Consider the following 22,153-nt stretch of genomic DNA (forward strand, 5'->3'; position numbering starts at 1 on the left):
TTCTTGTAGTTCCACCCGTGGTAGGTGTCGTTGTTGTGGGTGCAATTGTAGTTGTTGTTAAAGTAGTGGGATTGGACGTTATGACAACTGGCCCTGTTGTTTCTTCACCTGTTGTTGTGGGATGTGATGTTGAAGTAGAGGTTTCAACAATTACAGTGGTGGAAGTGGTTGTTGGGCCGGAGGTGACTTCTTTAGGTGGCTTTGTGGCTGTAGATGAAATTGTCTCCGTTGTGGTTTCTTCAACTGTTGTTGTTACACCTGTGGTAGGTGTCGTTGTTGTGGGTGCAATTGTTGTTGTTGTTAAAGTAGTGGGATTGGATGTAATGACAACTGGCCCTGATGTTTCTTCACCTGTTGCTGTGGGCTGTGATGTTGAAGTAGAGGTTTCAACAATTACAGTGGTGGAAGTGGTTGTTGGGCCGGAGGTGACTTCTTTAGGTGGCTTTGTGGATGTAGATGGAATTGTCTCAGTTGTGGTTTCTTCAACTGTTGTAGTTACACCTGTGGTAGATGTAGTTACCTCTGTTGTTGTTGTTAAAGTAGTGGGATTGAATGTAATTACAACTGGCCCTGATGTTTCTTCACCTGTTGCTGTGGGCTGTGATGTTGAAGTAGAGGTTTCAACAATTACAGTGGTGGAAGTGGTTGTTGGGCCTGTGGTGACTTCTTTAGGTGGCTTTGTGGATGCGATGGTCTCAGTTGTTGTTTCTTCCTTTGTTGAAGTTTCAGCTGTGGTCGATGTAGATTCTTCTCCACTTGTTGAGGGTACCGTTGTTGTTGCGGTCTCCATTGTTGTTGACGTCCATGTTGATGTTGATGTTGGTTCTGTTTTTGAAAAATATATTTACTTCGTTAACCCGGCCAGAAAAATAACTTTTTAGTTTACCAAATAGCTCGTATTTCCAATTCTACATTTTAACATATCATTAATATGAATTAAACATTTCATTACCACCTAGAGGTCTTCACGGGTCCACCCAATCCCGAATACTCAAGACACCACCAAAATGCAACGTTTTACCCGGGTTCAGGTCGATTCCTGTTTGATTGTCATCAGGTCTCGAGTCAATTGTAAGTACAGCTGATAAACCTGAGTGGACCCGAAATTACCCATTCAAAGCTCTGCATAGCGTATAGCATATTTAAATTATGCTAATAAGGTTAAATTACATACTTATAGAAAGCAAAATATAAAGTCCTTTTTGTTAACCAGTGGAGGAATTTGGCTGATAAACGTCATTTTTTTAAATAGGGTCCAATCGGATTTGGTCTAGACCCAGACCCAGACCCAGGTCTGGTTGTCTTCGGGTTTGAGTATAATTGTTCTTGGGTCCGTTCTTGTCCGAGTTTGATTGTCCTCAACTTTTTTGGACCCGAAAAGGCATTTACTAACACGTTACATACCCATTTCTATTAATTGCCATATAAATTTCCATTAATCACTATGATATAAACATCTGGCTGCACTTGAATCATTCAAGAGCTTCTCTGCTTACCAGGTGTTGAGAAGTGGAAGACAGTTGTGGGCTTTAGTGTTGTCGTAGAGGCCTGTGTTGTTGTTGTGGTCAGAGGGGATGTTGTGGTTGGTACTGGAGTTGTGGTCACTTTACAAGGCGAAATGTTCCTGGTAATGGTTCCGTTCGAGGCACAAACAGCAACTATGCAGTTACCAATCCCATCTGTTGTATTGTAGAGGGTTTCTCCATATGGGTGTTGTTTACCATTATGCAAGCATGTACAATCTGCAGGGGGGAAAGTATTTTACAATTAGATTTAATCAATGTTGCTTTGGTTATTGCTAAATATGTTACTTTTATTTGGGGATGTCATCCTTACCATTTACATCATAACTACAGCTCACTCCAGTCATTGTGCAGGTGCTTTAAAAGAAGAAAACATATTTAAACATTGAAATTATTCAGAGGTTCAAATGAAATACCAGTAAAGAGGTAAGAGGACTATTCAGGACTTGGTAATTAAGTAAGTTGTGAAATGCATGGGGAGCAGGGCACATTTTCAGATTGTCATACAACCATAGTTAGCATCACTATGGAAAAACTAGCACTAGCCCTTCCAATCTTTGCCGAACTCTTACCCTCTTCCCCAGAATTAACATAGCACAGAGTACCTAATACTTTCACAGTTGTAACATTCAGAATATGCTCTGAAATAGTACACGTACTGTGAACTGAATTATTCAAACATACCATGTTTCACAATTTTGTGCCGGAAGATTCTGTCCATTGGTGTACTGGTTTCCTTCATAGTCATAACAGCCACATTGTTCCCTCTCCACACACTTCATTGTCTCCTCATTGAAGTAAGGTTGTGCCGCAGGACAGTTAGGATAGCAGCCTGTAATAAGCACAATAGCCAAGAGGTTACAAAAGGTCTTGTTATGGATAACAGTAGTCAGTGTAAATGTAGCCTGAGGCTGCTCAGACATACAGCATGTAGATGTATAACAATTGTTGGAGTCAGTTTCAATTACAATTGTTATTCAGAAATAATATCCAAAATGAGACAAAATATGAGTTAGACGGTCACCTTCCAATGCTGGAATTAAACTAGAACAGTCTCCGGAAGGGTTTCTGCAGGTCTTCATACACTGAGCTCCACATGCCTTGTAGTGCCACTCACATTCTCCAGTAGGGTTGTAGTAATCACAGAACAGTGCTGTATGTGGTGTACAAAATATGGTGGGAAAAAAGTTGTCATTATTTGAACTAGAATAATGATGCCTTTCCATGATCAACTGTCCTATATGATAATGTGTCAACCTAGTCCAGTATTGAATTGACAAGTGCATTAATGTAGTTCGAAAATCACATTGACTGTTGATTGTGAAGAAACTTACGGCAAATTCGAGGGGTTCTCCAGGCTACGCATGCTCCAGCTTCATTACAGGCCTTTGCATAAGCTGCCACTGCGGTACAGAAGCACTCGCAGTCTCCACCACTGTCACAAGCACATGAGTCTCTCACACAAGCATCGTAGTAAGGAGAGGGGTCCACCTTAAAAGCACAGAAATGTGTTGTAAGATATACAGAAGTTGCATGGTGAAGTACATTTCTTTGTCCACAAAACACAAATCCACATATCTTACTAGTGTGGTGGATGAATCAGAATTAGTTGGGCAACATAAGTAATTAAGATGTCATATTACAGGCTGCTATCCATCATCGATCACCACATTCTTTTGGAGAGATTGGAAACCCAAATTGGTCTACACGGACAAGTTCTGACCTGGTTTATCTGTCGGAAAGATATCAGTTTGTCTCTGTGAATGGTTTGTCCTCTGACAAATCAACTGTAAATGTCAGTGTTCCTCAAGGTTCCGTTTTAGGACCACTACTGTTTTCACTATATATTTTACCTCTTGGGGATGTCATTCGAAAACATAATGTTAACTTTCACTGCTATGACACAGCTGTACATTTCAATGAAACATGGTGAAGCCCCAAAATTGCCCTCGCTAGAAGCCTGTGTTTCAGACATAAGGAAGTGGATGGCTGCAAACTTTCTACTTTTAAACTCGGACAAAACAGAGATGCTTGTTCTAGGTCCCAAGAAACAAAGAGATCTTCTGTTGAATCTGACAATTATTCTTAATGGTTGTACAGTCGTCTCAAATAAAACTGTGAAGGACCTCGGCGTTACTCTGGACCCTGATCTCTCTTTTGAAGAACATATCAAGACTGTTTCAGCTTTTTTCCATCTACGTAACATTGCAAAATCAGAAACTGTGTCCAAAAATGATGCAGAAAAATGAATCCATGCTTTTGTTACTTCTAGGTTAGACTACTGCAATGCTCTACTTTCCGGCTACCGGATAAAGCACTAAATAAACTTTAGTTAGTGCTAAATACGGCTGCTAGAATCCTGACTAGAACCAAAAAATTTGATCATATTACTCCAGTGCTAGCCTCCCTACACTGGCTTCCTGTCAAGGCAGGGGCTGATTTCAAGGGTTTACTGCTAACCTACAAAGCATTACATGGGCTTGCTCCTACCTATCTCTCTGATTTGGTCCTGCCGTACATACCTACACGTACGCTACGGTCACAAGACGCAGGCCTCCTAATTGTCCCTAGAATTTCTAAGCAAACAGCTGGAGGCAGGGCTTTCTCCTACAGAGCTCCATTTTTATGGAATGGTCTGCCCACCCATGTGAGAGACGCAAACTCGGTCTCAACTTTAAGTCTTTACTGAAGACTCATCTCTTCTGTGGGTCATATGATTGAGTGTAGTCTGGCCCAGGAGTGTGAAGGTGAACGGAAAGGCTCTGGAGCAACGAACCGCCCTTGCTGTCTCTGCCTGGCCGGTTCCCCTCTTTCCACTGGGATTCTCTCCCTCTAACCCTATTACAGGGGCTGAGTCACTGTGTGAATTTAAGTATGCTCTCTCTAATTCTCTCTTTCTCTCTTTCTTTCTCTCTCTCGGCGGACCTGAGCCCTAGGACCATGCCTCAGGACTACCTGGCATGATGACTCCTTGCTGTCCCAAGTCCACCTGGCCGTGCTGCTGCTCCAGTTTCAACTGTTCTGCCTGTGATTATTATTATTTGACCATGCTGGTCATTTATGAACATTTTAACATCTTGGCCATGTTCTGTTATAATCTCCACCCGGCACAGCCAGAAGAGGACCCCACATAGCCTGGTTCCTCTCTAAGTTTCTTCCTAGGTTTTGGCCTTTCTAGGGAGTTTTTCCTAGCCACCGTGCTTCGACACCTGCATTGCTTGCTGTTTAGGGTTTTAGGCTGGGTTTCTGTACAGCACTTTGAGATATCAGCTGATGTACGAAGGGCTATAAAAATAAATTTGATCTGATATCTGCATCATATTCTTATGGGATATACTTTTTATTAGAATGTATTTCTTATAGACTCTAGTGTTGGCAGTTGCATTTCTTCCCTCAGCTGGGGCTCAGTCACTTGCGGCCTAGAGAGGGGAGAGGTCAGACTTGTCTTTCACATATCCCTGGTGCTATGCAGAATATCAGAAAGGGAAGAGGACAGGATGGAACATTGTCTTCATATGTGAATGTATCTGTTAAACCATGTGAAGGGATGGCGTGATTAAGGGGGAACCAATTACTTGTCTGAGCGCAAGTCACTCCCCTCAGTGAGTTTGTTCAGGGAGAGGGGTCAAGAGGGGATTTACTTGAGATGGGTGTATCTAGAGTTGACAATTGAGTTATGCCATTCTATGAGGTAATGGTTCTGTGCTATGAAGTACCAGGAACGAGATTAGAACCTCGTCGTAGGGACCAAACTGAACGATAATTTATAGTGAATGCTATCTGGCTATGGGATACTCCTCTCTCTCTCAAGTAAAAGTCTTTCTTTGTGAACTGTTTGTAAGATCTGTGGTTCGTCATGTAATTTGAGAGGGGTGTATCTTGGCTATAAAAGATCTTTGTACTTTTCTGTAGTCACTTTCAATGGTTCATTAGAGATAGCGCATCATTGAAGGTCAAATGCTATTGCAAAGCTTATTATTATTAAAAATGTAGTTTAAGCATAAATCTGACTGGTATGTGAAGTTTGTAACTATCCTCATTTGGTAAAGCAGAAATAAGCCACCACGCTACTAATATATCCTAGTTGAATATATCCATACCTGGTTCTGGCAGGCTGTGAAGACATCACTGTTAATGATGCTGCACTGTTTCTGGGCCCAAGACGCTCTGTACGGGTTGGAGGCACATGGGTGCACTACAGCAGTTACACTTGGACAGCTTGATGAAACTTTCCAGCTGTTTCCAAATTCCACCGGATCAACAACAGTCGCTTGGGCTCTAGTGGTGAAGTCATTGTTTGCGTTGCCGTCATAGTTTCCACACAGACCACACACCAGCCCCTGAAGAAAATAGATCATGAATTAAAATGACTGATTTGGCAGGGTTCTACAAAAGTCTTGGTAATATCAGTTTTGACTGAATACTGAATTCAGTTCTTTATCAGAGTATCTTAATGTACCTGGTATTGTGGGCTAAGCTTGATAAAGAGACTGGTCTTCTTGTCCCACATGAGGATTAGACCACTTTTGACTTCAATGACCAGATAATTCCCCAGAAGGCTGATCTGTTTAGGAAACTGCTCTTCTGGAGTACTCCTGACAACTTGAGCGTTCCCATCTGCCAGTATGAGCTCACTGGTCTGAAGAAGAGAAATATGTTTTCGTACATAACTTGGTCTGAAATCGGATATCAACCTGATGTTTAGTTGATGATTTGTTGATTGTTCTTTACACGAGGGATGGAATGTACAGTATTGTGTGAAGTCAAGTTGCTCATTACCCCCAGGAAGAGCTTGATGGTCTTGGAGCAGGTGGTGCCTTTAGTTCCACAAGGAACATTCTCAGTGAGAACTCTGAAGCTGCCACTGCCATTAGTATTGCCACAGTAGTCCTGTGAGAATGAAACATATTATTAATATTGTTCAAATTCACACTTTTCGATGCTGTTACAATTCTACCAAATAAAGAGACACAGACCTGAATGAGAGTGTATTCACAGTTTCCATTAAAGTTGAACCTTTTCTCATCAAAAGTGATATAGTGACCCTCTCCATAGATTGCACAAACTCCATCACAAAGATGTGTGGTACACTGCCATTGTCTGTCCTTGCAAGTACTGTGAACAACACACACATAATGTCAGGTTTTTCATTATTTGTAAGTCTGTGTTCTTTATGTTTTCTCCCCCATGAGATGTAAGACACAAAACAGGCATACCATGTATTGCAGTCAACCTTAAGGGTCTCTCCAGCTTGGTAAGTAGCTCCATTGTGAGCACAAGGACAAAGTTCCTCCTTGATGCAGTCTCCGTTTCCATCAGACACCAGTCCGTTGGGGCACATACAACCTGATGTGCACTCTGTGCTAATCTAAAGGGATTTAACAAAAAAAAAGTACATAAAGAAGTCATGGCAAATGAAAGAGATTTTGTGCGCGCGCGGGGGGGGGGGGGGGGGGTGTCTATTTGACATCATTTCGATTTTCCAGGGTTTTTGTTCATTCAACAAGAATCTGTATAATAGTGACAGTATGTGACAATCCAATTTAGAGTGAATAAGGGACTCACACAGGTCATGTCCAGAGTTTTGCAGCTCTTTTGACACTCTGAACCTGACGCTCCTGGAGGTGCAGTTGAGCAGTTGAAGAAAACCATTGGCAGTGTGCATACTGGGGATATATGAGAATACAAGTTTTAAAAAACGATTTTCAATTCTCAAACAAGAAGAATATAATTGTCATATATCCAGAAATATCCACATTCATCATAATTAATCACATTGTCTTAAATGGATTGCTTGAATTCTCTTGGTTCATTTCATATGTACCTGTTTTGTGAAGGATGCATGTAAAGGGTTACATAATATCGAGCCATATATTTTATAAATAGCTACTACATTGGAAGCAAAGAACATAACACTTACTAAATAATATTGCTCCCCCAGTGCAACTCAGTGTCCCTTGTCTGCAAGTGCTGTTAAATAGTTACAGTATTAATAGTTATAGTTAGATAATCAAATTAACAGCAAATATCATTATGACATAATTGAATTCACAGCTTTGAATATATCCATCAAGTTTCATTAGTACTGCGTCTCCTAGCTTTATACGTATGAGGGAGGTGCTTACCAGGTTGCACCGTCTCTGCTGATAGTCTCTCCTGCAGGGACCACCGAGCCCTTGTCATAACAGGGACAGTTGGTGGGGGCAACACACTGGCCAGCCTCGTCCATGTAGGTGCCCTCTGCACAGCCACATCCGTCCACTGGAACAAACTCCACCTGGCAAGATTGGTCTGTCATGCTCAGGGAGCGGCAGGTGCGTCCACAGCTGGTCATGTTGTAGGTATAAACTGTTTGACTGGGGCAAGTGGCAAATTTGTCTGAGAAAAGTCATTAGATTTGATTAGTATTAGCAAGACCATTTTTGTTTTCCTTATATCTTTGTATTTGTGCAGTTATTTCCTCAGGTTATTTGTATTTAGTAACTCAACCCTACAGTTGTACAGTAAATCATTCTGTTCTAATCAATTTGCAGCACTCATTAAAATGACGCATTGTCTACTCACTGCAGATTGTGTCTCTCCAGCCAGTGAGCTGGATACCCTCGGCAGCACAAGCGTGGACATAAGAGGAGACGGCAGCACACATGCAGTCCTCACTCTTCTCACAGTTACAGCTGTCATACATGCAATTCTGTTGGAGAAAAAAGAGTCAAAGTGTTTCAGGACTAAAACCTCATCACATAAGAGTTTAAAGGTTTTACTTTGTGATTGTATCCTTCTTAACTAACTTACGGTTTTGTAGGTGTCAGGTCTTATTTCAGAATGGCAAGGTGAGAACACTCCTTTAGGATCTGATAACATGGAACACCAGTGCTGGGCATATTTCTCTGTGAAAAAGACAGTCATAATTTCAACATACGCATATACTATCTCATATAAATTTGTTATAATCATTCAACAAGTGATTAATCTGTAGGCTTAATAAATATGTACCATTTTCAATGCTCAAACTGCAGGGGTTTTCAAAGCTAGTCTTGACATCAGGGCAGCTAGACATGGTCTTCCATGTGTTGGCAAAAGCTACAGCTGTGCCCTCCACCAATCCACTGATGACTCTGAAATCATCTGCCTGAACATTATTGTAGTTTCCGCAAAGGCCTGTGGAAAAATAATTGAAGCCGTATGATGTGTTAGATTTTTATGAATAGAGATACTGAAGAAAAAGGTATGAAACTGATGGATGAATCTGAAGCATACCACAGGTTGTTCCTTTGTAGGATGAGATGGCAGTTATGTAGATCTGCATAACTGGTGAAAGCTGGATCTGAAGTTGAACTCCAAGAGTTGTCTGGATAACAATGTAGAATGAGGAGGGCTTGAAGACGGTCACTTCAGCTGCAATACATGAAATAAATAGAGGGAAACCATCAATGCTTCATCTAGTGAATATAATTGATATGGTTTTTATACACTGATCCACACTACAGATTAATTTGGATTATCTCACCTGTATAGAGTGGGAGCTGAGAAAGAATCTGATTTACAAAAACACTTCCACATGACTGGACTCGGATCACCTGTGAATTAGAGAAGATAATACATTTTATTAAATTCTCGTTTGTTTCCATACATAAGCATTTTATAAGATTGCAAACAGCCCAGCAATATTTGCCTAATCAGGGCAATTTTAAATAAGGTTATTTATTATGTGTTAAGACAAAACATTTGAGGGACATTTATTTGCAAACCAGTATGATTATCTTAAAGAAGTGTTTTTGTTTGAAAATGAGTTGACAGGTCCCTGTATTTTTTGCTCTGAAACATATTTGGAGAGTTGACTTACGGTGGATCTGCTGGAGAGGGCAAGGGTAACAGCCCTCATACACGTCTCAGTGTCAGTCAACCCACACTTCACAATGTCTCCCAGCACGGTGAATTCAGTTCCATTGCATTGCTGGGAAAAAACAAGCACGAGTTTAAATGCAAAAACATGAAATGAGAGTGACTCACTTAAAGAATGACCCCTTTGACCCCCCTTTCAACATATGGCAGGAAAAGCTATTTTACCTCACCTTTGCACTGAAAATGTATGAATATTTTCTACTAGTTTATATTGCCTTGCTATACTGCACCACATGCACTGACCTTGGTCAGAATGTAAGAGCAGCCCCCGTGAAAGGTGTAGGCTTTCCCATCATAGGTGTTGATGTGGGATCCTCCCTCCACAGAGCAGGTCCCAGGACAGTCCTTGTCTGTGCAGGCCCACTGACCACCAGCGCAGGTGCTAAAGGGAGAATTTATACAGGCTCATCTGTTTGGAATGATTTGGCATGATTCATGATAATGAGGCATGGGATATGTCATGTTTAAATCCGATGATGTACTTAGCATACCATTCTTTACAGTTGCTGGTGTAAGATTCTCCAGACTTGTATAATTGTCCATTGTGGACACAGAGGCATTCCCTCACTGGAATACAGCCACTGTTGTTGACATCATCGAAAACAGTACCTATTTGGTGAGAGATCAGGCAGAATTGTAAGACAATATTCAGAAAGATTTTAGTTCCTGACAGAAAATTCACTGTTTAAGAGATTGCTATAACTGCATTCAGTAAGGAGTGTTACTCTAATGTTTACTTTACACAGAAAACTGCACTGACTCCAAGAAGTAACTGAGAAAAACATTTATTATTTACTTCTTCCTTTGTCACCATATTCAGATACGTTGCAAACATTGACATAAAAGGCAGAATGGGTAAAAGTGTGGTGTTTTCATGATGTGCTTAAGGTTAATTTGTACAACAGAGTTGAAGCTATGTGGTACCTAGAGGACAGAAGCAGCCGCCTGTACAGTGGTCTTCACACAACTGGCTGGCCACTGGGTTGGAGCAGGTGTCAACACAGGGGCTTCCACACTCCTGGTACTCCATGTTGTCGGGGCATGTCTTATCTGAGAAAATAAACATTGTGATTAACAGATTCCTTAAAATAGATTGTGAACATGATCATTAAGTGTTTTGTGGTCATGTTGAAGAGTATCTGCATGCTTACAGCAGAACTGTTCAGTCCTCCATTGCTGGGGCTTCCCCCCTGCATGAACACACTGACGGGAGTACTCTGAGATAGTGTTGCACAGGCAGAAGGAGTTGGTGCTGTTATCACAGTGGCACAGGTCAGCCAGGCAGGTCTCGACGAAGGCGTCCTTGTCCAAATAATTAGTGCAGCTACTGAAAGCTGCACTGGAGAACAGCTGCTGACAAAATTCCTACAAATAGAGACAAACCATAACAGGTTCCCATATAGAAAACATTTGATGGATCATATGGAATAATTGCCATTTCTAACTTCTATTAATATTGTTTTGTATTCTTCTTCTGCGGTGTGAAATGTAATACCTCATCTCCACAACTCTCCTCAGAAGTTAGTGTAGGCTCCTCACAGACTTCCAGAGGACCATCCAGTTTCCAGAGGTTTCCATAGTCAGAGCTAGAGAGTTTCCCACCTGCAACAACACAGACATTGACAATTAGCTTTTCCACCTACAGTATGTAATGTAGTTAAATTTCAATAGTTTGGTCAGATTTGTTTTTACCATTGATGATGAACTCATTGTATGTTTGGACTTCATTGAAGTCACCACACAGTCCGCAGGTCTGGTTTCTGTACTTCTCGTTCATTTCAATCTGTAGAATGATCAGACGCAAGGTGTTAGGTAAAACAAAAAATCTCATCGTGTTCAGCACCATTCACGTGTTCTAAGTCTTGGCTATCCTCCACATTTAAAACCTTTATTTTTATTAGTCTTTATATTAGGGAGTGACAGAAAATCTAATTCAAATCTACAAGTATTTGCAAACACTTCATCAGATAAACATTGGAACATTGTCCTGTGTGTGTATAACCTATACATCTTCACAGATCCTGTTAAATTCATCGTCGTTCTTCAGGTAATTCTGCCTTTCAATGTTAACATATCTCGAGGTGAGTAGACAGTGATTTAACCAACATGAGAGAAGGTGCAGCCAAAAATAGGTGTCTCTCACTCACGATTAACTGCTGATCATTGCCAATGATAACAAAGATTTTCTGCTTTTAATCTAAAGAAAAATGTAGTATAAATAACTAATCAACCATTGAAGAGGAAAGTTATAAAAGCAGGTATTTTACCATTAGGGAGTCATCCTTGTTCCAGACGGCAACCAGCCCCAGTTTGGCTACGACCTTCACATTGGAAGTAGTCTTCATGATGCTGACTCCAGACAAGCTGACCGGCAGGGTCACCCTTCAGGAGGAAGAAGATGGTTAAAGGTCATCGTTATGATTGTAATTTTTATTAAACTCCAGAATGTAGCACATAAAATCCTCAAGAGAGGTGCTTGCAGAATGGCGTATAAGTCAAATGACAGGGAAACTCACGTCTGCCCATTGACCACAACAACACCCTTGGATAGCTCCACCACTACACCATCCAGCTTCATGGTGATCTTGCTAATGGTGGGCTGGTTGTCCACCACCTGCCGCCTCATCTGGATGTTGAAAGCCTCATAGCTGCTCTTACACAGTGAGGTCACAACATGGTTGCAGGTAGAGGGGAGCTGGAAAAAGTCCCCGTCAAAGGTCTTGAAGTGATAGTTACCCCATGTGCTGCAGACCTGGTCATTGTGTGAGACATTCACTCCTGAGGGACAAGGAATACAAATGTCAGTTACTTCTTAGCTTATTGATGGATACCCAGTCATTTATTTGGTGTGCATTCTGTCAGTCATTTACCTGAAAGTGTGGGTATAGTCGTGATCATAGTCGGGATGATTGTTACACTTGTGGTGGGGCTCACTGAAATAAAAGCAATTCATGAGTATTTTACAATATTATATGTACATTACGGATGGAAATCAATCATTGCAGATATAGATTGTTGCACTGCGCTTTTGGAAGTGTATTTGATTTACACAGCAGTATGTCCAGACCAAGGAGCATTTGAAGCATGATGTGACCCATTCAATATTTACAGCGAACCTAAGGCTCAATTCAAACCGTATTGCCAAAGTTCAGCGCTATCATGCAATTTAATTTTAAAGGAAATGTTCCTGCGTTAGCGGAGTATTCTGTGCCTGAACTACAGTACTTTGATGTTCTTTGAATCGCATAGGTGTGGTCCAAGCTTTTGGAAAGCTCAGCTCTGCACGTCATCCAACAAATAAAACGGACCTAAAGATTCCAGAATCAAGTGTCATCTGCTTTGTAAACTAAACATATTGAATTCCGATGACTGTTCAGTTCCTATTTTACATATTTAGGCATCAGATGTTTTCTGTCAGTACCCTGTCAGTTTCCTGTCCTGTTATTTGAGTAATATCACACATCAGACTTACGACAACTGTTATTTTAAAGATATACATTTGAGTTTGTATTCTGTTCTTGTTTTCGTTCCCGATCAAACATTTTTTTTTTCAAAAGTACAAACACACACCCAGTGTGGGGAGTGCTTTATGTATTTATAACACTATAAACTATACTACAACCACTCATGATAACAATCACTAATGATAACAATTTCTATAAGTTTCCTCATTTTTCACTACGTGTAACATTTTCAAATTTAGATGGAAACAATCTCATAAACAAATGTGTATAAGGAACAGAAATAGGATGAATAATGTAATCATATGATCGTAGTAAATGTGTTTGCTGCCCTAAAGTAGAAAACAGGAGAACCGTTATTACTGATTGCGTAACAACTGCTACTGTATGCCTACTGTCGAATTCTTCAAAATGCTTTTGTAATACATTTAATCAATGTTCTGTGTGTTAGTACATTTATGAGTAGCTAATACATACATTTTTTTGATAATGAGATTTTGCATAAAATATATATAGATATATTATCAAATCTGAAAGTCACCAAATCATATATTGATAGGGTATATTTGTAAACTAAACTTGTGGTTACAGATTGGAAACCTATAGATTTTAAACCTACCTGCTGAATTAACATGTCGATGACATTCTTCCATACATACATTCCAAGCATCAATAATCATAATAATTTGGTGTTGTCCTGAATACTTACTATTTGTAATTAACATTCAGTCTGATTTATGACATAATATGTAGATTTTACAGATTTGTCACACTTTTAAAAATGTAGAATAATTATATTATAGTATTAATCAGAACAGTTTCTGATATAGGCAAATGAATGAATATTCTACCAACCTGTTTGTGTTGATCTGATCAGTAGTACCAGGCATATCAGCCTCCATATCGGTGTATCCTTGGTTGTCCCCATGGTGATCCTGTGGGTAGTGAACAGGTCCTGCACAGGTGATATGAGAGAGGTGCTTAGGATGGATCTGGTCTTTATAACCACCTGTATTTGAGGAGGGACCTTAAAGGTTAAAACAAAGGTGGGGCCAAAGGTTAAACATGACTCAATGATGACTTTAAGACTTCAATGTTCTGTCTTATGAGGTTTTTAATTACATTAACAGTATGTTAAGCATGAGCATTTACATACAGATGTAGCTGTTCATTAAGTATTCTATCATTGGGAATCGTTGTGTACCCCTATTGTTATTATAAACTTAGGTGGTTCATAATGTCCTTTATTATACTCCTATTATACATCTATATTGCACAAGATCATTTACTTAGTCTTATGTGATTTCCTTCCCTTCCTCATTCAGTATCTATCTCAGGCAGCATCTCCACTCCAGTGGTTTGAGCTTTTGGTATTTGGTATTGTATTAGGATCCCCATTATTCCGAAAGGAGCAGATACTCCTCCTGGTGTCCACAACACAATACATGCTTTTTCTTTATGTAATGTATATTTTAATGTATAATTACAGATGCATTCATAATACGTAGTGAGGTTTGTTAGAACAAAAAGTTGTATGGCCATCTCCATGGCCATCCCAAACTCTGGCAATGTATAACGGATTAATAATACATTCATCCACTTTATTGGCTCAGTAGCTTGAGCACACATTGTCCAAATGCAAACATTTGTCTCTCTGCTGTTGCTTAAAGGAGTGATCATACTAATTGTATGCATAGTTAGTATTCATAGGCTAGTGTGACTCACCATGCTGATCCAGGAACTGCATCCTGATTAAAAAAAGATGAGCCATTGTTTTCAAAATAATTTTGACACACTGATGTGCATTTCTTCACAACTGTGTTAATCATTTTAGCTTTCATATATGACCACTAAGTCTATCAACCTATTATTTTTGGTTGAAAAATGTTTAAATTCAACAGGAATTACTTGTTGGTATGCACATGCACATAAAGCACATAGCTTTAGTAGCATAAGTTCCTTTTGCAACAGCATAGGGACTATCTACATTTTCCACATTTATGTTTGAAAATATAACATTAATTTTTATGTCAAACCAAACCATCCCTGTTCAATTGGTGGTTGTCATTTTAAGGCTTATGGTTATTGTTAAGTTTAGACACACCTTTAAACCCTCACTTTAAGCATACATTAAAAAAATGTAAAGTCTCAACACTGGAAATATGCTCCATTTTCTTTTACTAAATTACCAAAAAGTAGACATTTTACTAAAAACCCATTAAAGAAGTTTGCTATACCTGCATGCCTGTAACGGAGATGCAGGGAGTCTGGAAGCAGGTGCAGTTGGTGAGTTTAATAACGAACATGGAGAGATACAAAACAAAAGAAGTGTCTAGACAAGAAAACAGAACCAATACTGCCTGATGAGTAAGGCTACAGAGTGCTAGATAAAGGGAAAGTAATCAAGGTAGTGATAAAGTCTAGGTGTGGGAGTATGCATGACAGAATCCCCTGATGCGCGGCTCCAGCCCCAGGGGGATGCCGGTCAGGAGGATGTCCCCGAGTAAGAGGGGCAGGCCAGTGGGTGAAGGGGGAAATCTCAGCAATATAGAATATCGTCCACCGGGACCCAACACCGCTCCTCTGGACCGTACTCCTCCCAGTCCACCAAGTACTGGAGTCGGCCCCCATGACGTTGGGAGTCCAGGAGGGATCTGATGGCATAGGCGGGGTTCCCCTCTATGTCCAGGGGAGGTGAAGGGGTGTTATGGAGGACGGCATCAGCCAGGGGACCAGGAACCACCAGCCTGAGGGAGGAAACATTAAAAGGGTGAGAGCCGGTAGTTCGTGGGGAGCTTGATTTATATGTTACCTTGTTGACCCTCCGGAGAACCTTGAACAGCCCCACAAACTGGGGGCTCAGATTCATACAGGGCAGGCAGAGTGGGAGGTTCCTGGTGGAGAGCCATACGCGAACACGGGAGCCTCACTGCGGTGGCGATCTACCTGCTCCTTTTGTCTGCGGAGGGCCTCACCTGGGCATCGTTCAAAACCTCCTCAGTGCGCCTGAACCACTCACTCATTCACCACAGGAGCTTTGATCTGGCTCAGGGTCCATGGAACCAGGGCTGGCTGGTATCCCAGAACACACTGGAAGGCAGTCAGCCCGTTGTAGGAGTGACGCAATGAATTGTGGGCGTACTCCACCCAGGAAAGGAATTGGGCCCACTCCCACTACCGGTCCTGGCAGTGACTCCTCAGGAACCTCCCCAGCTTCTGGTTCATCCTCTCCACCTGCCCTTTAGATGGAGGCCGGTACCCAGAAGTGAGGCTGACCATGACCCCCAGCTTCTCCATGAAGGCTTTCCATACCCTTAACGTGAATTGGGGGCCACGGTCGGAGATGATGTCCTCCGGAATGTCATTGCTGGAAGACCTGCTGGAACAGTCCCGCAGCAACCCGGAGAGAGGCAGGGAGACCAGAAAGAGGGATAAAACTGCAGGATTTAGAGAATCTGTCCACAACCACCAAATGGGTGGTGAAACCATCAAAGGGGAGATCAGTGACAAATCAATAGATGAGACCAGGTACGCTGAGGCACAGGAAGAGGAAGGAGTTTCCCTGCTAGGGCGTGCCAGGGAGTATCAAGGCACAAGGCAAGACCCAAATGCAGACACAGGAGGCAGATGGTTGGAGTCTTACAATGTTTATTAATCCCAAAGGGGTAGGCAAGAGAATGGTCGTGGAAAGGCAAAAAGGTCAAAACCAGATCAGAGTCCAGGAGGTACAGAGTGGCAGACAGGCTCGTGGTCCAGGTAGGCAGAATGGTCAGGTAGGCGGGTACAAAGTTCAGAAACAGGCAAGGGTCAAAAATGGGAGACTAGAAAAAGGAGAATGCAAAAAGCAGGAGAACAGGAAAATGCTGGTTGACTTGGAAACACACAAGACAAACTTGCACAGAGAGACCGGAAACAGGGATAAATACACTGGGGAAAATAAGCGACACCTGGAGGGGGTGGAGACAATCACAAGGACAGGTGAAACCGATCATGGCGTGACTGAGAGATTTAGAGTTGACATAGCGAGTGATGTTCTGCGCCAAGGTGTGCCACCAGTACTTTCCAGAGATTGAATAGTGCGGGTGATACCTGGATGTCCAGCAACGACAGCTGTGTGCGCCCAGGTCCACAGCCGATCCATTATCCCTCTGGGAACATAGGTTCGCTCAGGAGGATAGGTAGCGGGTTCCATTTCCTTGGCCTGGCGAATGTCTACATCGATGTCCCAGAGCACGGGGCCTACGACTCAAGAGGGCGGAATTATGGGTGCACTCAGGACAGGAACCTCTCCTGAATCGTAGAGAAGGGACAGGGCATTGGCTTTGATGTTCTTTGAAGCTGGGCAATATGTCAGAGTGAAGTAGACTCTAGTGAAGAAAAGCGCCCACCTTGCTTGTCGCGGGTTCAGCCGCCTCGCTGTCCGCATGTACTCCAGGTTCCGATGGTCAGTGAGGATGATAAATCCTTTGCGCCCTCCAGCCAGTGTCTCCACTCCTCTAATGCCAACTTCATCACCAGGTGGTCCCGATCTCAGACATCATAGTTCCTCTTAGCAAGAGACAGTTGTTTGAGTAATATGCACATTGATACAATTTCTGTGGATTACCTTGTCATTGTGACAGGACAGCCCCCACATCCACTTCTGAAGCGTCCAACTCCACCACGAAGGGCAGCATATGATTTGGGTGTTTGAGCAACGTGAAACGTCCCTTCAGTAGGTGGAAGGTTTCGTTGGCTGCATTCCTTCACCCCAACTTACGGGGACCACCCTTGAGGAGAGGCGATAGAGCTAAAGTTCTTAATGAAACGCCGATAGAAGTTGGCATACCCCAAAATCCGTCATAACACCTTTATGGTGGTTAGGACTGGCCATGACATGACAGCATCGACCTTTTTACCATCCACCACTCTTTGAAGGCCGATCTGGTAACCCAAAAAGGAGACAGCATCCTGATGGAATGGCACTTCGCTTTGACATACAGATGGTTGGCCAGGAGCGTTCCAGGACTACTTGGACTTGAGCGATGTGATCCTCCAAGTTAGCCGAGTAGACCAGGATGTCATCGATATACATGGCCACCTGGTTTCCGAGCATGACCCAGAACACCTTGTTGACTAATGCCTGGAACACTGACGGAGCATTGGCTAATCCATAAGGCATCACAAAGTACTCGTAGTGACCAGACATTGTGCTGAAAGCCATTTTCCATTCATCCTCCTGAATGCATATAAGATTGTAGGCACTCCGCAGGTCCAATTTGGTAAAGAGTTGTTTGATTGTGGTCAGCACCAACGGGAGATGGTAGTGGTACCTTGTGGTGATGGAATTCAGACCTCTGTAATCAATGCATGGGCATAACCCTCCATCCTTCTTGGCCATGAAAAAGAAGGACTGCGAATGAAACCCTGTTGGAGCCTCATGGATGTATTCCTCCATAGCCTTGGTTTCAGCCACCGACAGAGGGTAGATGCGGCTGCACGGAGGCGCAGAGCTTACATGCAGATCAACGGCACAGTCCCAAGGGGCAATGAGGACGGAGACAGATGGCACGGGTCTTGGAGAAAACCTCCCGCAGGTCTTGGTATACCTCTGGGATGTTGGGCTGAAGGGCAACCACAGGACTCTTGACTGACATGGAACCACAGAGGAAGAGAAAGCAGGTCATCGGTGAGGCTGAGTGGTGCTGTGATGTGTGTGATAGTCCCGGATCCCAGTGGCCCACGATCCAGCACTTGAATCGGAAAAGGAGAGGAAAGCAGATATGAGGTGATGCTCAGGTAGGAGGCAAGGACCTGGTCCATAAAATTCCCTGCGGCACCGGAGTCCACTAGAGCTGTAGAAACAACAAATGAGGGACAGGCAGCCAGTGAAATCAATACTAGAAAGGGTTTTGCAGAAAGTGATGGAATACTCACTCCAACCCAGGAGACAGATGATCATGGGGCTGTCCCTCTGCCTCTCGTGAACCCCGGGTTGGAACATAGCGGACACCGTTGAAGCTGGTGCCCCTCTTGACCATAATAGGGACAGACCCAAAGCTGTCGCCGATGGTGTCACTCAGCCGCGGGGAGGCGTATGCCGCTACCTCCATTGGTTCAGGCTCTGACTCAGAATGGTCAATGGAGGAAGGAGAGAGGTGATGGAGGTGTTGACGCTCCCAAAGGAGGTTATCCAGACGGCTGGCCATCGTGATGAATGCATCCAAAGAGAGGGTGTCGTCTTGGCAGGCCAACTCTGTCTGGACCTCTTCGTGCAGTCCCCTTCTGAATAGGGTGTAGAGTGCCGGCTCATTCCATCCTCTGGATGCTTCCACTGTCCGGACAGTGAGTGGGTACTCCGCAGCGATCTGGCCATCCTGCTGTAGTTGGAGTAGGAGCTCACCCCCCTCTCTACTTTCCGGTGGATAATCTAAGAAACCCCTGAACAGAGCCATGAACCTCTCATAGGAACCCAGCTCATCTTCTCCCAGATGGTCGTAGCCAACTCCAACGCCCGTCCGGTCAACAGGGAAATAACCGTGGCAACCTTGGACCTCTCGGTGGTGGGGGCTCCCATCTGATGGTCGATATAGAGGGAGCACTGGAATAGAAAGCCACAGGATTTATATGGCGTCCCGTCATATTTGTCCGGGAGGCACAATCGGCCATCACTGACCTGGGCAGACTGATGGATAGGCTGGCGTAGTGGCTCGCTGGTTCGACTCGTGGTAGAGAATCCTCCGCTAGTTCGGGGTGACGCCACCTTGGCATGATAGAAATGTTGTTTCATCCCTCCACACATGACATGAAATATGATACTGTCAGTTGATTCATCTTTGTTGAAGAATTGCATTTTCTTATTAAGTCAATCATCTAACTTGCCTAACAGGAATTCTATGATCCATTGCTGACAGAGTCGACCTATGTGTGAAATTATCATATCTGTATATGATCATGTCTACATTAATCTGCTAAAGGGAAGAAAGAATCTGTTACAGGCTTGTAGGTTAGTACTTTTTGTATCTGACCCATCTTTACATTGACAATGGAATATTCATAGTGGTCAGTCTGGAATTCATACAGAGCTCAAACCTCACTACCGTACCTAGGGCGCTCTTCCAAAATGCTATTGACTGATTTATGCCTGATAACTGGCCCAACCTTTAAATGTCTTTCACACTGCCTAGGCTATGTCATGTGCCCTTGTGTCTACACCCCAGGTGGTTTCTTTCTTAACAAAGCCTTCGCTGACTGAATAGCCTATCCACCCTTCCCCACGCATCTCCACCTAGGTCTTGCCAGAGGCTGTGTGCGGTTCAACCTTACCCAAAGGCTTGATGATTTTAGCAGCTCTGTGTTACATATTTGGCTTTTCTATCGTCATAGCTATACTTGGTTTTTGTATGGAACCATTATTACACAAGATCTTAGTAAATAGACTGAGGTTGAGAGTAAACTCAATTCAGCATACAGAAGTAATATCATACAGAGCAAGCTGATGAGCACTCTGAATAACTCAAACCAACTGTGATGATTTATGGGTGACAGCTTAATATTAAGTGTAACTACAGGTTAGATTGAGGTAGGTTGAAAGAGGAACCTTTATGTAAAAGTAAGTGTAATATTAAAACATGTTGAATAGAGTGGGAGAAATTAATCATAATTAACTATCCAGTGTGGCGCACACATTTGAGCAACATACAGTGGGGCAAAAAAGTATTTAGTCAGCCACCAATTGTGCAAGTTCTCCCACTTAAAAATATGAGAGAGGGCTGTCATTTTCATCATAGGTACACTTCAACTATGACAGACAAAATTAGAAAAAAAAATCCAGAAAATCACATTGTAGGATTTTTAATGAATTTATTTGCAAATTATGGTGGAAAATAAGTATTTGGTCACCTACAAACAAGCAAGATTTCTGGCTCTCACAGACCTGTAACTTCTTCTTTAAGAGGCTCCTCTGTCCTCCACTCGTTACCTGTATTAATGGCAACTGTTTGAACTTGTTATCAGTATAAAAGACACCTGTCCACAACCTCAAACAGTCACACTCCAAACTCCACTATGGCCAAGACCAAAGAGCTGTCAAAGGACACCAGAAACAAAATTGTAGACCTGCACCAGGCTGGGAAGACTGAATCTGCAATAGGTAAGCAGCTTGGTTTGAAGAAATCAACTGTGGGAGTAATTATTGGGAAATGGAAGACATACAAGACCACTGATAATCTCCCTCGATCTGGGGCTCCACGCAAGATCTCACCCCGTGGGGTCAAAATGATCCCAAGAACGGTGAGCAAAAATCCCAGAACCACACGGGGGGACCTAGTGAATGACCTGCAGAGAGCTGGGACCAAAGTAACAAAGCCTACCATCAGTAACACACTACGCCGCCAGGGACTCAAATCCTGCAGTGCCAGACGTGTCCCACTGTTTAAGCCAGTACATGTCCAGGCCTGTCTGAAGTTTGCTAGAGAGCATTTGGATGATCCAGAAGAAGATTGGGAGAATGTCATATGGTCAGATGAAACCAAAATATAACTTTTTGGTAAAAACTCAACTCTTCGTGTTTGGAGGACAAAGAATGCTGAGTTGCATCCAAAGAACACCATACCTACTGTGAAGCATGGGGGTGGAAACATCATGCTTTGGGGCTGTTTTTCTGCCAAGGGACCAGGACGACTGATCCGTGTAAAGGAAAGAATGAATGGGGACATGTATCGTGAGATTTTGAGTGAAAACCTCCTTCCATCAGCAAGGGCATTGAAGATGAAACGTGGCTGGGTCTTTCAGCATGACAATGATCCCAAACACACCGCCCGGGCAACGAAAGAGTGGCTTCGTAAGAAGCATTTCAAGGTCCTGGAGTGGCCTAGCCAGGCTCCAGATCTCAACCCCATAGAAAATCTTTGGAGGGAGTTGAAAGTCCGTGTTGCCCAGCAACAGCCCCAAAACATCACTGCTCTAGAGGAGATCTGCATGGAGGAATGGGCCAAAATACCAGCAACAGTGTGTGAAAACCTTGTGAAGACTTACAGAAAATGTTTGACCTCTGTCATTGCCAACAAAGGGTATATAACAAAGTATTGAGATAAACTTTTGTTATTGACGAAATATTTATTTTCCACCATAATTTGCAAATAAATTCATTAAAAATCCTACAATGTGATTTTCTGGATTTTTTTTCTTCTCATTTTGTCTGTCATAGTTGAACTGTACCTATGATGAAAATTACAGGCCTCTCTCATCTTTTTAAGTGGGAGAACTTGCACAATTGGTGGCTGACTA

At 42.7% G+C, this 22,153-nt stretch overlaps 1 protein-coding gene across 1 annotated transcript in view; it reads right to left on the minus strand.

Moving 5' to 3' along the window:
- The window catches only part of LOC139384581 (mucin-2-like), a 29,819-nt gene extending 15,976 nt beyond the window's left edge, over window positions 1–13,843 (minus strand). The window contains exons 1-29 of the mRNA XM_071129413.1: window positions 13,742–13,843; window positions 12,296–12,358; window positions 11,942–12,203; window positions 11,693–11,807; window positions 11,118–11,208; window positions 10,921–11,027; window positions 10,577–10,790; window positions 10,350–10,475; window positions 9,917–10,034; window positions 9,669–9,807; window positions 9,367–9,477; window positions 9,031–9,100; window positions 8,781–8,918; window positions 8,517–8,681; window positions 8,316–8,410; window positions 8,088–8,214; window positions 7,649–7,901; window positions 7,444–7,493; window positions 7,089–7,189; window positions 6,740–6,891; window positions 6,500–6,638; window positions 6,303–6,413; window positions 5,983–6,162; window positions 5,624–5,863; window positions 2,858–3,014; window positions 2,548–2,676; window positions 2,208–2,355; window positions 1,837–1,880; window positions 1,497–1,742 (exon numbers count right to left, since the gene is read on the minus strand). Of these exons, the coding sequence (XP_070985514.1) occupies window positions 1,497–1,742; window positions 1,837–1,880; window positions 2,208–2,355; window positions 2,548–2,676; window positions 2,858–3,014; window positions 5,624–5,863; window positions 5,983–6,162; window positions 6,303–6,413; window positions 6,500–6,638; window positions 6,740–6,891; window positions 7,089–7,189; window positions 7,444–7,493; window positions 7,649–7,901; window positions 8,088–8,214; window positions 8,316–8,410; window positions 8,517–8,681; window positions 8,781–8,918; window positions 9,031–9,100; window positions 9,367–9,477; window positions 9,669–9,807; window positions 9,917–10,034; window positions 10,350–10,475; window positions 10,577–10,790; window positions 10,921–11,027; window positions 11,118–11,208; window positions 11,693–11,807; window positions 11,942–12,203; window positions 12,296–12,358; window positions 13,742–13,814 (3,964 nt within the window). The 5' untranslated portion in view covers window positions 13,815–13,843. The remainder of the gene's footprint in view (window positions 1–1,496; window positions 1,743–1,836; window positions 1,881–2,207; window positions 2,356–2,547; window positions 2,677–2,857; window positions 3,015–5,623; window positions 5,864–5,982; window positions 6,163–6,302; window positions 6,414–6,499; window positions 6,639–6,739; window positions 6,892–7,088; window positions 7,190–7,443; window positions 7,494–7,648; window positions 7,902–8,087; window positions 8,215–8,315; window positions 8,411–8,516; window positions 8,682–8,780; window positions 8,919–9,030; window positions 9,101–9,366; window positions 9,478–9,668; window positions 9,808–9,916; window positions 10,035–10,349; window positions 10,476–10,576; window positions 10,791–10,920; window positions 11,028–11,117; window positions 11,209–11,692; window positions 11,808–11,941; window positions 12,204–12,295; window positions 12,359–13,741) is intronic.
- Window positions 13,844–22,153: the final 8,310 nt, after the last annotated feature.

The sequence above is a fragment of the Oncorhynchus clarkii genome, chromosome 26 (assembly GCF_045791955.1).
Source record: "Oncorhynchus clarkii lewisi isolate Uvic-CL-2024 chromosome 26, UVic_Ocla_1.0, whole genome shotgun sequence".
NCBI classification, from domain to species: Eukaryota; Metazoa; Chordata; class Actinopteri; order Salmoniformes; family Salmonidae; genus Oncorhynchus; species Oncorhynchus clarkii.